We start from the raw sequence: 13,479 nt of genomic DNA on the forward strand, positions 1-13,479 counted from the left end.
TGTGCAACTTCCCTGGTTTAATTCTATGAGACATGCGCATGATAAATGTGTTTTTTAAATTCATTGTTATATTTTGTTTGTTTGGTGTATTTTCATGTAATGTATGTTTTGAGTCTTTATGTGTATCTTTGTATCTTTCCGTTGTGTTTTTGTGCATTTTTTGCATAATGATTGTTTTTTGTTGCCATTGTAGTGTGATTCTGGAGTAATTTTGTGTATTTTTGTATAAATATTTAGTTTTGTGTATTTTGAGTCATTTTCATATTGTTGTTCTTTGGTCTATTTTTCTGTAAGATATTTTTTTTTTTTGAGTCATTCTGTGTGTTTTTGGAGCCTTTTAGTATATTTTTGTGCATTTCTGTTGTCATTGTGTGTACTTTTTGTATAAATGTTTATTTTTTTTGTTTTATGTCATTATGTGCATTTTTGTATCTTTCAGTTGACTTTTTGTGCATTTTTTTGTATAATTGTTTTTTGTTGCCATTGTAGTGTGATTTTGGAGTCATTTTGTGTATTTTTGTATCTTTTTAAGTGTAGTTTTGTGCATTTCTGTTGTCATTTTGTGTATTTTTTGTATACATATCTAGTTTTGTGTATTTTGAGTCATTTTCATATTTTTGTTGTTGTTCGGTGGGTGTGCCAGGGAGATATTCGTGCCACAAACACACACGCATGCAGACCTTTTTTGCATTATAGTATAGATAGATATACATGCATTAGGCTGATAGACATGCTACCACAAAATATTTGATGACAATAAACCATGTTAGATCTTTTGGCTCTTCCTCAACTCTATGCTATTTGAGGAGGGGGAGTGGCATAATTGCAGATTGGGGGCACTGACACGTGCCCCCAATCTGCAATTATGCCACTCCCCCACCACCTGCAGAAAGAAGGTGATTTGATTAGATTCACTTGTATCTATATAGCACTAAATAACCAAAAATTCCCAAACTTGTATTTTAAGCCTGATAAAATTAAATATCACTGCTGCAGATGAATAAGAGTGGAGGTAAAATTTACACTCATCTGTAATCATTAAAAAACATATACATTTAATTTGTTGACTGTCATTGGTACAGATTTCGCTATAAAAAGTTGTTTGTGTGAGAAAAATGCTTGTCTCTCTGTCCTCTCATCAGTTCACAGATTGTTCTTTGAATCCATGGTGGAGGTGTCAAGTCACCCCCCCACCTGCTGTGAATTTTGTTGACAAGCTGATCCTGTTTCTATTCATGCAATGTTGTACAGTAGAACGGAGCGGATGGACACGCACACAACTGCATGCAAGCGTGTCTGTGTGGTATTTTTGAAAAAAGAGTTTAATTTCCAAGGATTGAATTGCTGTGAGGACAGCGTGACAGTGGTGTGGTGTGCTGTGAAAGTGATGGATAGGTTAATGGTGAAGGATGCTGATGGACAGTTTGACAGATTAAGCAAGGCAGGACTCTCCAAGGGCGATCGTGTTTGCTGATGATATTGTCATCAGTAGTGAGAATCTATATTATTGCAAACTTGGAATTGCGCTGCAAAAAATCAAAAAATATGGCATAAATAAAATTTTAAAATGACTAAAAGTTGGAAGAAACAAGTTTAAGGGCATGGTTTCCAGCACCCCCCCCCCATTGGTAAAAAGATTTAATTACAGTTTTTCCGAATTCAACACAATTCATAATATAAACTACATAATACACAAATATCTTAAGTGCCATAAAACACAGTGACTACAAAATATATACCTACCTCAGGTGTGTAGTATAAGTCTTCAATGAAATTCTTGAGACTTTAGGTTGGTTCTTCTTCTATTGCGCAATTCTCCTTCACAATGTAAATGGAGAAGCGACACTGCACCCATCAGTTCATGGATGATACTACAGCAAAAATGAAGCAGAAAGCATCCGCTGGCCTGATTTTATCATGAATTTACAACAATGAACGACACATCGACACAGATTTTTGTAGTCAACCTTATCAATTATGTTACTAATCATTTTTGCATTATTGTATATGTTACACACATTGTGGTTGGCGTAAATCTCAAAACGGTATACATATATTTTCTTTTGCCCCCCTGGCAAGAATCTCAAACACCGCCAATGCACCTTATAACCTTTATCAGGATAAAGTTTGTTTAATGGATGGAAATTTTTACCTATAGCCCTGTAGCTATAGAAATCAAGCGAATTACAGCTTATGTCTCACTGACGGAAGGCTTTAGGCTTTGCAGAATCATAAGGTCTTCCAGATGAGTCAAGGCTTTCTCCAGTCATCATCTAATCCTTACTGCTGCCACTTGGCAGAAAATCCTCCATTTGAGTCATCTCATTGCAACACATTCAACCTCAGCAGCCAAAAGAAACAGAGCCCATAAGGATCTGTGCAGTAAATGTTGGAGAGGGAATCTGAATACAGACTATCTTCACCCCTACAAGTGCTCACAGTACTTAAAACCTATTCCTGCAACTCGACAAACAGTCACATGCACACTCGCTCTTTCCTCCAACTGTGAAAACATCTTTCACAAATCAATGCATGGGCAAGGCTTTGTAACACATTAGGTTTTATTCCTTGATTGCATCGACCATAGTCTGCTTGTTTAATCCTCATGATGAGGATTAATTACTGTTACCTTTTACCGAGGAGCTAATATTTTCTCTGCCATTTGTTTGTTTGTCTGTTAGCAGGATTACGTCAAAAGTACTTAATGGATTATTACATGGATTATGACAAATTGCACATTTGATCACGATGGGGGTGGCAGTACCCACACGTTTTGACCTACTGTATTGGTTTCAATGAGGAGTCTTTAAAGTGTGAATGATTATGGTACCAGATAACTACCAATATCTGGCAAAGAATGTATTTGGCACTCTCTGAGTAATCTAGTTTTAAATGGCTTTTATAAAGTTCATAAGATCAATAAAATGTGCTTAAATTCATATTTTCTTTAGTTTGGCTAATTATTTAGTGTATAACACTAATCAATTGTTAGGGGCATTAAAGTGCTTGTAGGGGTTTATGTTGGATGACATTAATTCATATTATTATTAATAACATTAATGATTAAGTTCATTATAATGTTAAATTTGGCCTCAGGTGCCACTCCGAAGAGAAATACAGTAAAAGTGAATTAAAATAAACCCATTATAATGTTTTAAGTCAGGGAATAGTCCAAACCTTCTCATATACTACACTCTACACCAGGGGTCACCAACACGGTGCCCGCGGCACCAGGTAGTCCGCATGGACCATGTGAGGTGCCCTCAGGTGTATGGGTTGTGGTATGCTATATATGATATGACATAATAGATATATTCTTAAAATCACAATGTGGATCTTCGTAAAATATGACATATTTGTTACATTTTACAAATGTTACATGCCGTACGATTAGTTAAAAGATGTTTGTTGGTAGATTGTAAAATAGGAAGATGATAATTTTCAATGAAAATGTCATGAAAATTAAACAATTGCATGAATTAGCATTTCCTACTTTTTAAGTTACTGCTAGCCTTCCTTATTATCTTACCCTCTAATTAAAGTGAAACCGTGAACATGCAGTATCTAAGAAGTGCTATTCTTTGGACTATACAGTACCTATGAAGAAATCATTTTTTGTCATTTATTATCACCAAAGACAGACAGACAGTGAATGAACATCTGTGTGTATTTGAGAAGGTTTGGACTATTCCCTGGTTTAAAACATTACAATTGGTTTATTTTAATTCACCTTTATTTCTCTTCGGAGTGGCACCCTAGGCAAAAAGTAACATTATAATGAACTCGGTCATTAATGTTATTAATAATAATATTAGATAATATCATCTTACATGAACCCTTACATCAACAAATCAGTTAGATTTTATTCAAACCTGCTGTTTGTAATCTGAATTTTACTTGGATGCACATCACTGTTCACCTTTTTGTATCTAATATTTCGGTTTTTCTCACACGTAAAACCTTCACTGGAAAATTGAAAGTTGACTCACTGTGCTCTCATAGTGAAAAGTACTGAAAGCTTTCTCTTGGAAACAATGTCATCTCATGGTTACAAGATAAATAACGTTTCCTAAACTTCTGTGAAAATCTCCGCTTGCTCTCTTTTTTTACCTCATTGCTTTCCATTTTCTCACATGGTAATCTTTATCTCTTCAAACACTGCTGTGTATTTTGCACTTGGTCTGCTGTGTTCATGGTATTATGAGACTAGAATTGCCATCTGGGAGAGAAGCAGAAAAATAGACCTAATGTGTATTTCTTTCCCTCTATATTTACATCTGTGTGATTGGTGTTCAGTAGGCTAATCCAAAGAGCTCAATAAACTCTGATAATTAAAAAAAAAATATATATATATATATATATATATATATATATATAATCTGCCAAAATGAAACCACACATCTATGCTTAAAGCTACAATGTTTTGATGTATTAGCTACATATGTGTTTACTAAGTAAAATGATCATCTCCTATGTGTATACAGTATGTGTTAGAATGACAGACAATGCCTCAAGTGTCAAAATATTCTTACAGAAAGCCTAAAAACTGCACAGCATGTGTCTGACAATACTAAAGCATTCTGAATGAGTTGTTTAGGAGGATTGCATTTATTTACACATCCCTTTAAAGGTGCAGTCCGCAACTTTCAGATCCCTCTCTCCACCTCTCTCCCCGCTGCTCTCTTGCCCTGCCTCCAAACTTTCCAAAGTCCCTCCCTCAGAGGAGCTAACAAGCTAACGTTAGTCCGACAGCAACATCAGAGTAATATACATGCTCTGTTAAAAGAACATTACTGCAGCGCTTCTCTCTCTCTATGTGCACACACCTCAGCAGCAACACTTCCAGCACCCAAACGGAGGCATGGGTGCTGCACCACAGAGTTCTAGTGTAACAATTACAAATCAAACATAATGTAAATCAAGCAGCAGTAATTACCTTTCTAGCAGAAAAGTCACCAATTTCAGCTTCTACTCCTCCAGACCATACACATAAAAAAGACGGCACATTAGCTCCGCAAAAGGGGCGGGGCCGTTGTGAGCAACAGCTGTCAGACAGTCCATCAAACACTATCCTGGCTCTGATTGGTTGTTTTTGCTTGGTTGCAGTGCATTCTGGCAATCTGCCAAAGGCTGCAGGAGCAGCAGGGGGATTCAATGAGTCTGTTTTTTTCACATAAACTACTAGTTACATGTAAAGCTGCCCTTACATAGTGACTGCTTTAGCAAATATGACAAAAAGTCACTTTTATAAGTGTAGAAACACTACTTTTAAAGTAGTGTTTCTACACCTCAAACATCTATTAGCATGTCCTTTTCTAACTTTTGACTTTTATTGTAGGGAAATTGATGAGAAAAGTCAAGGATTACATCATCAATAGAGTAAGTTTATAGCCGTCTGATTCCTTCTAAGAGGAATATAGTACTTCAAAACAAACAAAAGGACAAAAACCAAAAGTTTCAAATACAAAGAAACATTACAGAGACTCCAAGGACTCCATATATAAAAACATGAAGTACAAAGACGAAAGAAAGAGCAGTTGGAAGATTCATATAGCAAAAATAGATTAAAGAAGCAAAAAGAAATGAAAGTTGATTGGACACAAAATGAAAATATCAATAAAAATGGCATATTTTAAGAGATACATGCAGAACACAGAGAGAGAATTTAATTTAAAAATAATAATGATAATAAAATAAAAAAAGTTCTAGGGCTTTCATTTGATCTAAATCAGAAAATGGCTTTTGATGAAAATGAATTATGTTTTAGAGGTTTTTAAACACAATAACACAGAGACAGAGCAGTGTTCTATCTCATGAAACATTCAGTTTTATATGATGACTGTAATCAGACACTTATCTGTACAAGATAATGGTAACATGGCTTATAACAGTAGAAACACAGCTGGAACTCACAAATTCCCTAGAGTAGAGTGTACTCATTGCTTGCACTCACCTACATTGCAAATCCATTTCCTAATAAATATTTTTTTAACATAATGGAAGGACAGTGGAGAAGAAAAACAATAGATAAAAAAAAATCAAGAAGAAAAAACACAAAAAAAAACTTTAACGTTATACATGTTTAAAAGGAGTACTTAGTTCTACATGTTTACACTTGCTCAAAACAAATCATACTAACACCATTACCGATAGCAACAATGACAAAAACATAATATTAGTAATAATAATAATGCACAAGATTAATAATAGATCATCTCTTCAATTGCAATATGCACACAAACAAAAAGAAAAAAAAGAGAAAAAATAAATAATAGCAATATTCTCTCGCTCTTCATCCCTGTATCTTGAGATTACATAAACTTTATATTTTGTTATAAAATATTTTATGCTTGAATATTGTTTCAGCTCCTCAGTCAAGCTATTCTACAGTCTTACCACACAGGTTAAAATATGAAATAATTTTCTACTTTCAGATAACTGCTCTGTTTTTGTAAGTTTAGTGGTAATATATTACTATTAGCTTTGCAGATAATATGTTCTGTTTAGCATTTTACTATGTCCGTGAAGTAAAATAGATTTAACAGTAAGTGTTGTGAGTGAATATGATCCAGATATCCAACATTGTCATTAACCTGTATTGTCCTTTTGTGCAGAATGCACAGTTAATGGAATAAACTTGTGTATTCATTGTCCCAGATGTCATTACAGTAATACTTTATTGTGCATTTGTTCTCATTTAGTCTTAGTCTAATTTCCATCAGGTGATAAAAATGTTAATGAAATCTGTGATATTAACTACTAAATGGACTAAATTAGCACTAATTGGTTATCAACCCTATAAAATTAGAGTTTCAGCTGCCTTTAAAACTGTCACATTAAGCTGTGTGTATAATAAATGACTCACTGACCAATAGCTTGGCCACAGCGTCACATTGAAATGCTGTCACACCTATAGTCCGCCTTCAGAACAGATGCTGAGGTTTTTTTTTTTTTTGCACAGTGTGACAGGCAGACAAATGAGAAAGTCAAAATTTAGCCCCAAACCAGAATGAAAAAAATGACACTTTAGATAATGAGGGACTGATGTCATATTGCTTTGATCTGTTTGTCTAAAACTTGACAATTCTATGCTTGAATGCACTGAAATGAAATATGCATCGTACCAAAATGAATATTTTATAATATCGTAGCCATGGCTCTCTGTTTAGCAGGTTATCCTCTAATCAAATATCCTTTTTGGCCAATATTAGCAGTTATCTGGATCAGTGATGCTTCCTGATCATGATACCACATAAATTTACACTTTAAAGGCATTTCTATCTCAATACCGTAGGCCCAAATATATGAGAACACCCCCCCCCCTTTTTTCCAAAAAATCCCATTGAGATGCGCAATCAGGTTTCGACATGGATAAAACTCGGTTGGGTGATTAGGGACCAAACTGACAGCATTGAGTGAAATGTCATAAAAATTGGTCAATGAAAAATCGAGGTAGTAGTTTTTGAAATTGCGTCAATGATGGGAGATATGGTTTTTTTTTTTTTTTTGAAACTGATCCAGAATTATTATAATAATCTGATTTCAAATTTAATTTAATGGAATCTTTTACTCACTCAGTGCCAGCCATTTTCAAAATTTCTACCCCCTCGGTGCCAGCCGTTTTTGAGCATTTTGACTAATTTTTAAAGGCCCACAGAATATTTTGTACTATGACAATCTGACATCTGGAACCAGATTCTGAAAGATTAAAGTTTCTAATTTCATCAGAAAAAAAGAATTTTGTTTCTAGCTTGTTTTGTTCTTCCGCAGTTGAATAAAGGCACGTATCACACAAATTAGTGACTTTGAAGCACTTTTCTTTTTTTGCTTTAGTGACACTTCAACATTGGTTTCCTTCCATAAAACTACAAAAACAACACTGAAACCGGGCTTTTGATGGCAACACTATTATTATTTTGCAATCTATGTCAGAGTTGAATGGATTTCTTACTGTATTTTGGCCGTCCTCCAAGTCTCTCCCCCGTCATTCTCCACACACGCAACTTCCTCCTCCTCCTAGGACATGCCGAGTGTCACCGCTTGCCCCATTTTTTCAATCGTTTTATCTCACCATCGCGACACTCTCAATAGACCACTTAGTTCCACACATGCTCTAGTCGAGTGTGAGCTGGTGGGAACTTCAGCATCAACTCTCGTAGATTCATTTTCTGGCTTGTAAACGCCTTTCCTCTCCCTCTGAGCTCTGCCCACTACGGGTGATCTCTCATTCAAAGGTGCTCTGCTGCCAGCTACAAGGCACCAGTTGGTCACTACATCACGGTACAAGCTCAAAGTTCATGGGAGAGCTTCGTCACACTGTCTCCTAGCAACCCCAGCCGAAAAACACAATTCACGTCTACGGACGTGAATGGCACTCAATGAGTTAATGACGTACAGTCTCTCTTTGGTTGAAATTTTGTCAAAAAAGTACGATTATGATTATGTCAAAAAGTACTTTTGATGTAATCCTGCTAAAAGACAAATAAATGAATGAATGCCGGTGAAAATATTCCCTTCTTGGTAAAGATAAGATTCATTTATGTTACTGCAAACTATTATTATTTAATTAATGAAAATATATCCATCCATCCATTTTCTGTCCCGCTTGTTTCAGTTTTCAGGGTCATGTTAATTAAATCCTTATAAAGAAAAATATTGATTCACGAGGACAGACACTTTATTGAACAAACTTATTCATTAGTATTATTTATTGGATTATTTTGGTCAAACAGTTGGATTTTCAAAGTATTGTCATGCATGGAGTAGGCAAACATTTGTCACCCACGGCTAATGTGAAATATTTTATCACAACGAGACGTGTACGTTTTGCTCCTTTAATGTGTAGTTTATGCAGCTACCACCAAGGAAGCATATTTGCACATTTACCAAACGGTTGTATGGAATTAGCTTTCTATTGTTCTGTGTGTGTTTTTTATTTGTAGTACTGTGTAACTCTTTGCCAACCACACAAAGATCGAGGTGCATCCAGAGTCCAATCTTCTGCCAACAAATACAATCAGGAACAACAATGGATGAAATGAAATAATGCATGAACACAGTGTAACCATGTGCTGTGGAAATACAAGGAGTCATAAATGAAGCGCAGCGATTCAGGTTATAATCTGCAAACACTCATATTTCTAATCACTGTGCTTCTTTGGACGCTGTTCACAGGCTGCTCACTTTTGTTTAAGAGCTTTAATTCAAATCTGTCAATGACAACAAATTCAGACAGCTTCCCTCCTAACAATTGGCCCTGATTTTCTCTCATGCACACACAAACAAACACTAATATTTGCATGAATCACAGGCTGAGTAATTCTCTTCTCTATTTTCTTCCCTCACTGTAGGAATCTCGATGCCTATCCCTGTGCTGGGTCTGAGGGATCACTCCAAGGTCTTTAAAGACGGGAGCTGTCTGTTAACAGACAACAACTTTGTACTGGTGGGCTCCTTCGTGGCCTTCTTCGTTCCCCTCACCATCATGGTTGTCACCTACTTTCTAACTATAAAGGCCCTGCAGAACGAAGCCACTCTCTGCTTGGACCAGCTGGTCCCACGACCAAAATGGAGCACCACTTTTACCTTGAGTTTTTTGCCCCAAACTTCCCTTTCCTCTGAAAAACTTTTCAGGCGCTCCATAAGCCGTGAGGCTGGAGGACGAGGAAGCGGCGGCGGGCTCAGTGGCGCCCGTGGAAGCATCTCTGGCTCTATGTTTGGCCGTCGCACCATGCAGTCGATCAGCAACGAACAGAAGGCGTCAAAGGTCCTTGGCGTTGTGTTTTTTCTCTTTGTGGTCATGTGGTGCCCCTTTTTCATCACAAACGTCCTGGTGGTGGTGTGTGAGCCGACTGTGTGCGACGCCGCGGTCATGGGGGGTCTGCTGAATGTTTTTGTGTGGGTTGGATACCTCTCCTCTGCAGTCAATCCGTTGGTCTACACACTGTTCAACAAAACGTTTCGCGCAGCCTTTCTGCGATACCTTCGCTGCCAGTATCAGCCAGAGAAGAAACCGCTCCAACTCATACTAGTGAACACTATCCCTCCAATGGCTTACAACTCCTCCCAGCTGCCCTTAAGTGATGCTTGTAGTGCCAGAAATGGGGTGGGGCACTCCAGGGCGGAGAAGAAGGAGAGATCTTTAGCGGCAAAAAAAGCTAGATTTCTCAAACGACACAGAGATAAAGATGAGAGCTGTGTGTAAGCAGAACCTTTACTTTCTAGTAAGGGTTCAACTTTGATTCATTTTTTGATAAAAACTGAAACATTCACCTCTTACATCTTAGCTTGGATTGTGGATCTAGAAGCAATTGATTTGTTATCTAGAAGTACACTGCAAAGACAAAGTGCCTCCAGATATTGAGAAAAACTGAGAAACATTTTCTCAAGGTCTGCGATGGACTGGCGCCATGTCCAGGGTGTACCGCCATCTAATGCTCAATAAGCACTGGAGATATGGTAAATGGTAAAAAATTGATGAATGGATGGATTTTCACAAGGTTAAATTACTCATGGACTTTTGTCATCCACCTCCTTATTCGATAAGTTGAATCATTTACAAATGTATATGGGGCGCCGATTATAAAGTTAGAGACTTTTTGCAACATTGAGCAAAAAAACACATTTAAAAAACTTATGGGACTTTTTTTATGTTACCTTTGACCAGATTTAAAGCAATATTTGTGATTTTTTTTTTCTCGTAAAAATACAATGTCAATGTTAAACCTAAATCTACATGTTAAATTTAAATCTACATGTTAAATCTAAATGTCACAGGTGAAACTAAATATTTAGCTAATATGCAAATTCATCAGAAGTACCAAAGTAAAATCTTTAATATTTAGCATTTAGATTTAGATTTAATATTTAGACTTGAAATTGACATTATATTTTTAGGAGAAAAGAATTATCATCAATTTCCCATTTATTTACTGTAAATCTGGTCAAAAGTTACATAAAAAAAATTCACATACAACTTTTTAAACATGATTTGTTGCTAAACGTTGCACAAAGTGGCTGCTTATTTTAGCATGCGCAACTTTACAATTGGTGCCCAACAAATGTATTGTTTGCAAAATTGTCACACTTCAAAAAAAATATGCAAACAGTAATTTATTGAGTCAATGTAGTGTGTGCAGACAGGCTTACTGTGCCGAAACCTCATATTTATCATGTTCACATATTTTAAGAGATGGGATTGTTTATTGAGCTGCAAATCAGGGAAACTTGTTTGGAATGTGGTTTGGTGTAAAAAAACGAGTAAATAGAAAAACAGGTTATTTTCCATTGAAGCACACACGGCCTCTGAGACTTCAGCTACCCTCTTCATTTTCTGGCTGCTTGGTTTCAATTAGGCAGCTCCTACCTCTGTCATACCTCTTGGTGGATTAGCTGGGATCAGACAGGATTTCCTACCTCCACATCTGATGGTCTTGTCGTGAAAGAAGATTCAGGAAGAACTTGACTCACAGAGGGATCCAGACTTAACCAAACTTGTGGGAGTCACGAAAACCTGGATGAGAAGGAGAATGAATAATCGTGTTCTGCTAATTCACTGAATTGTGAAATTATAAGTAGAATAAAGATTTATCAGAGAGCAAACGCACATGTAGACATAATAAATGTTTAAATATTTGTATTTTGTGCAGATATATGTCCAAAACGTATTTGATTGTGGAATATCTTTTCAGAAGTAGAAAGATGCGGTTTATGTGGTTGGATGGGCGTCCAATCAGATGCTTTAGCAGGAAATGAACAAATGTTTAGTTTTATTATTCCATGTGAAAGTCACACGCGCCACAACCAATGTGTATTTTTCTGGTAAGTTATCACATTGTTTCTGGGGTGCTTAACACATGTTTTTGGAATACACCTGACATTCAGTTTCTGCACATTTAAACATTGTTTACGAGAAAATATAGATCCGCTGTGAAGACTGAGGGGAGAACTGTGATTGAAGGAGGGAGATCTCACACACTATGGTTTTATTTTCAATGTTCAGATGAGTGCGCTAAAACAGGATGTTGTAACTCAAGGTTAGATATTGGATATTTGATGTGACATAGTTTACTTGTTGCTTCATCCTACAAAACTCCACCCAAATGTGTTGGTTTGGTGCGTCCCGTACAAATGTTCCAAAGGCATCTGCATTGCAAAAACAGAGAACCTAAAGTGTGAACCACAAATCAACACAGAGGGAATAAGAACGTGTAAAGGATGAGTTAGAAAGAGGTCCATTACCATTTAATGATCTTATAGGGACATAAGTCAGAAGCGATGATGAGGAAAAACTCATTCAGCTGCCTAAACCAAGGCAATATATTTATATCATTACTCAGGGTGACCTAAAAAAAAAAATAATTAAAAAAATGACAACGCTTTTCACTTTTGCTGAAGGTTGCTCTATTTGTAGAAAACTACGCCTATTGCAAAAAACCTTTTGTGGAGTCACAGCCAACCCTAAAAGAGGAAAACTATTTATTGTCACTACGTCAGTGAGTAATTTGTCAACTCAATACTAAGGATTATTAATAGCGTAAATAAATGAAAAACTCAGCATGTTCCTGTTTTATTCCTAAGGTTATTCTAGGGTTCAACAGTGATACATTATCTACTTGCTGAAAAAACTTGATTGTATTTTGTAGATAGGTAAAAACAAACCTCCCATTTAAATTGTCATCATTGTATGTAGTTGATTCTAAAAGATTGTAGTTGAAAAAAGAATCTGAAAGATTATCAAAGATTTAGGATTTATCTATTCATATTTTGAATTAAAAACTCTCAAAATAGTCATAATTATGACCACCAGTCTAACACTGTGTAGGTCACCATTTGCTTCCAAATTAGCGTTGATAACAAATTTAGTTATGTAAAAATATTTATGAACTATATTTGCCTAATGTTAGATATGTGTTAAATCAGGTTCCACTAGTATTATTTATAGTACGCTAACGTTTTATTTGAAATCTGAGTTATGGACACACCAGCGTGTTGTAAAAACATGTCAAACATTTTAAAGCCTGCCGTCTATTTTATCTGCCAGTGCAGCCATGGTGATCAAAGGGTGTAATGGCTTCATCATAGAGTTTGCCTTGTGGTAATCATCCTGATTGCGAACGAATGAGATCACAGTTTTAAATGAGTCTGGACTCATTGGAATGCCAGGCATAGCTTCTCATTGTGAAACAGATTTATTTATTTTTTTTTGTCCAGTGATGTGAAAATATCAAAATCATTAAGCTAAAATAGAGTTGACATCGTGATTCGAAATAGAATTTATTTTGTTTATTGAATGTGTCTGTTTTTTTGTCAGACATTTAATGGTGACAGTTTTGTATATTGACTGTATGGATCTTTTGCCTGTTTGATGAATAAACTGATGACACAGTGTAAGGGTTTTGTTTTGTTTTCAAATGTAAAGGAATAACCATCTAGGCAGTGAATGACGCACCTGTAGCAAATTTCACATAGTACACATTA

General features: G+C 36.1%; 1 protein-coding gene across 2 annotated transcripts in view; it reads left to right on the plus strand.

Annotated features, from left to right (window-relative positions):
* htr2aa (5-hydroxytryptamine (serotonin) receptor 2A, genome duplicate a) overlaps positions 1–10,636 on the plus strand; it is a 41,256-nt gene extending 30,620 nt beyond the window's left edge. For both annotated transcript variants that reach the window (XM_028436383.1, XM_028436384.1), the window contains one exon: positions 9,351–10,636. In XM_028436383.1, coding sequence (XP_028292184.1) covers positions 9,351–10,204 — 854 coding nt within the window. In that variant the 3' untranslated portion in view covers positions 10,205–10,636. The remainder of the gene's footprint in view (positions 1–9,350) is intronic.
* Positions 10,637–13,479: the final 2,843 nt, after the last annotated feature.

The sequence above is a fragment of the Gouania willdenowi genome, chromosome 21 (genome assembly GCF_900634775.1).
Source record: "Gouania willdenowi chromosome 21, fGouWil2.1, whole genome shotgun sequence".
Taxonomy (NCBI): Eukaryota; Metazoa; Chordata; class Actinopteri; order Blenniiformes; family Gobiesocidae; genus Gouania; species Gouania willdenowi.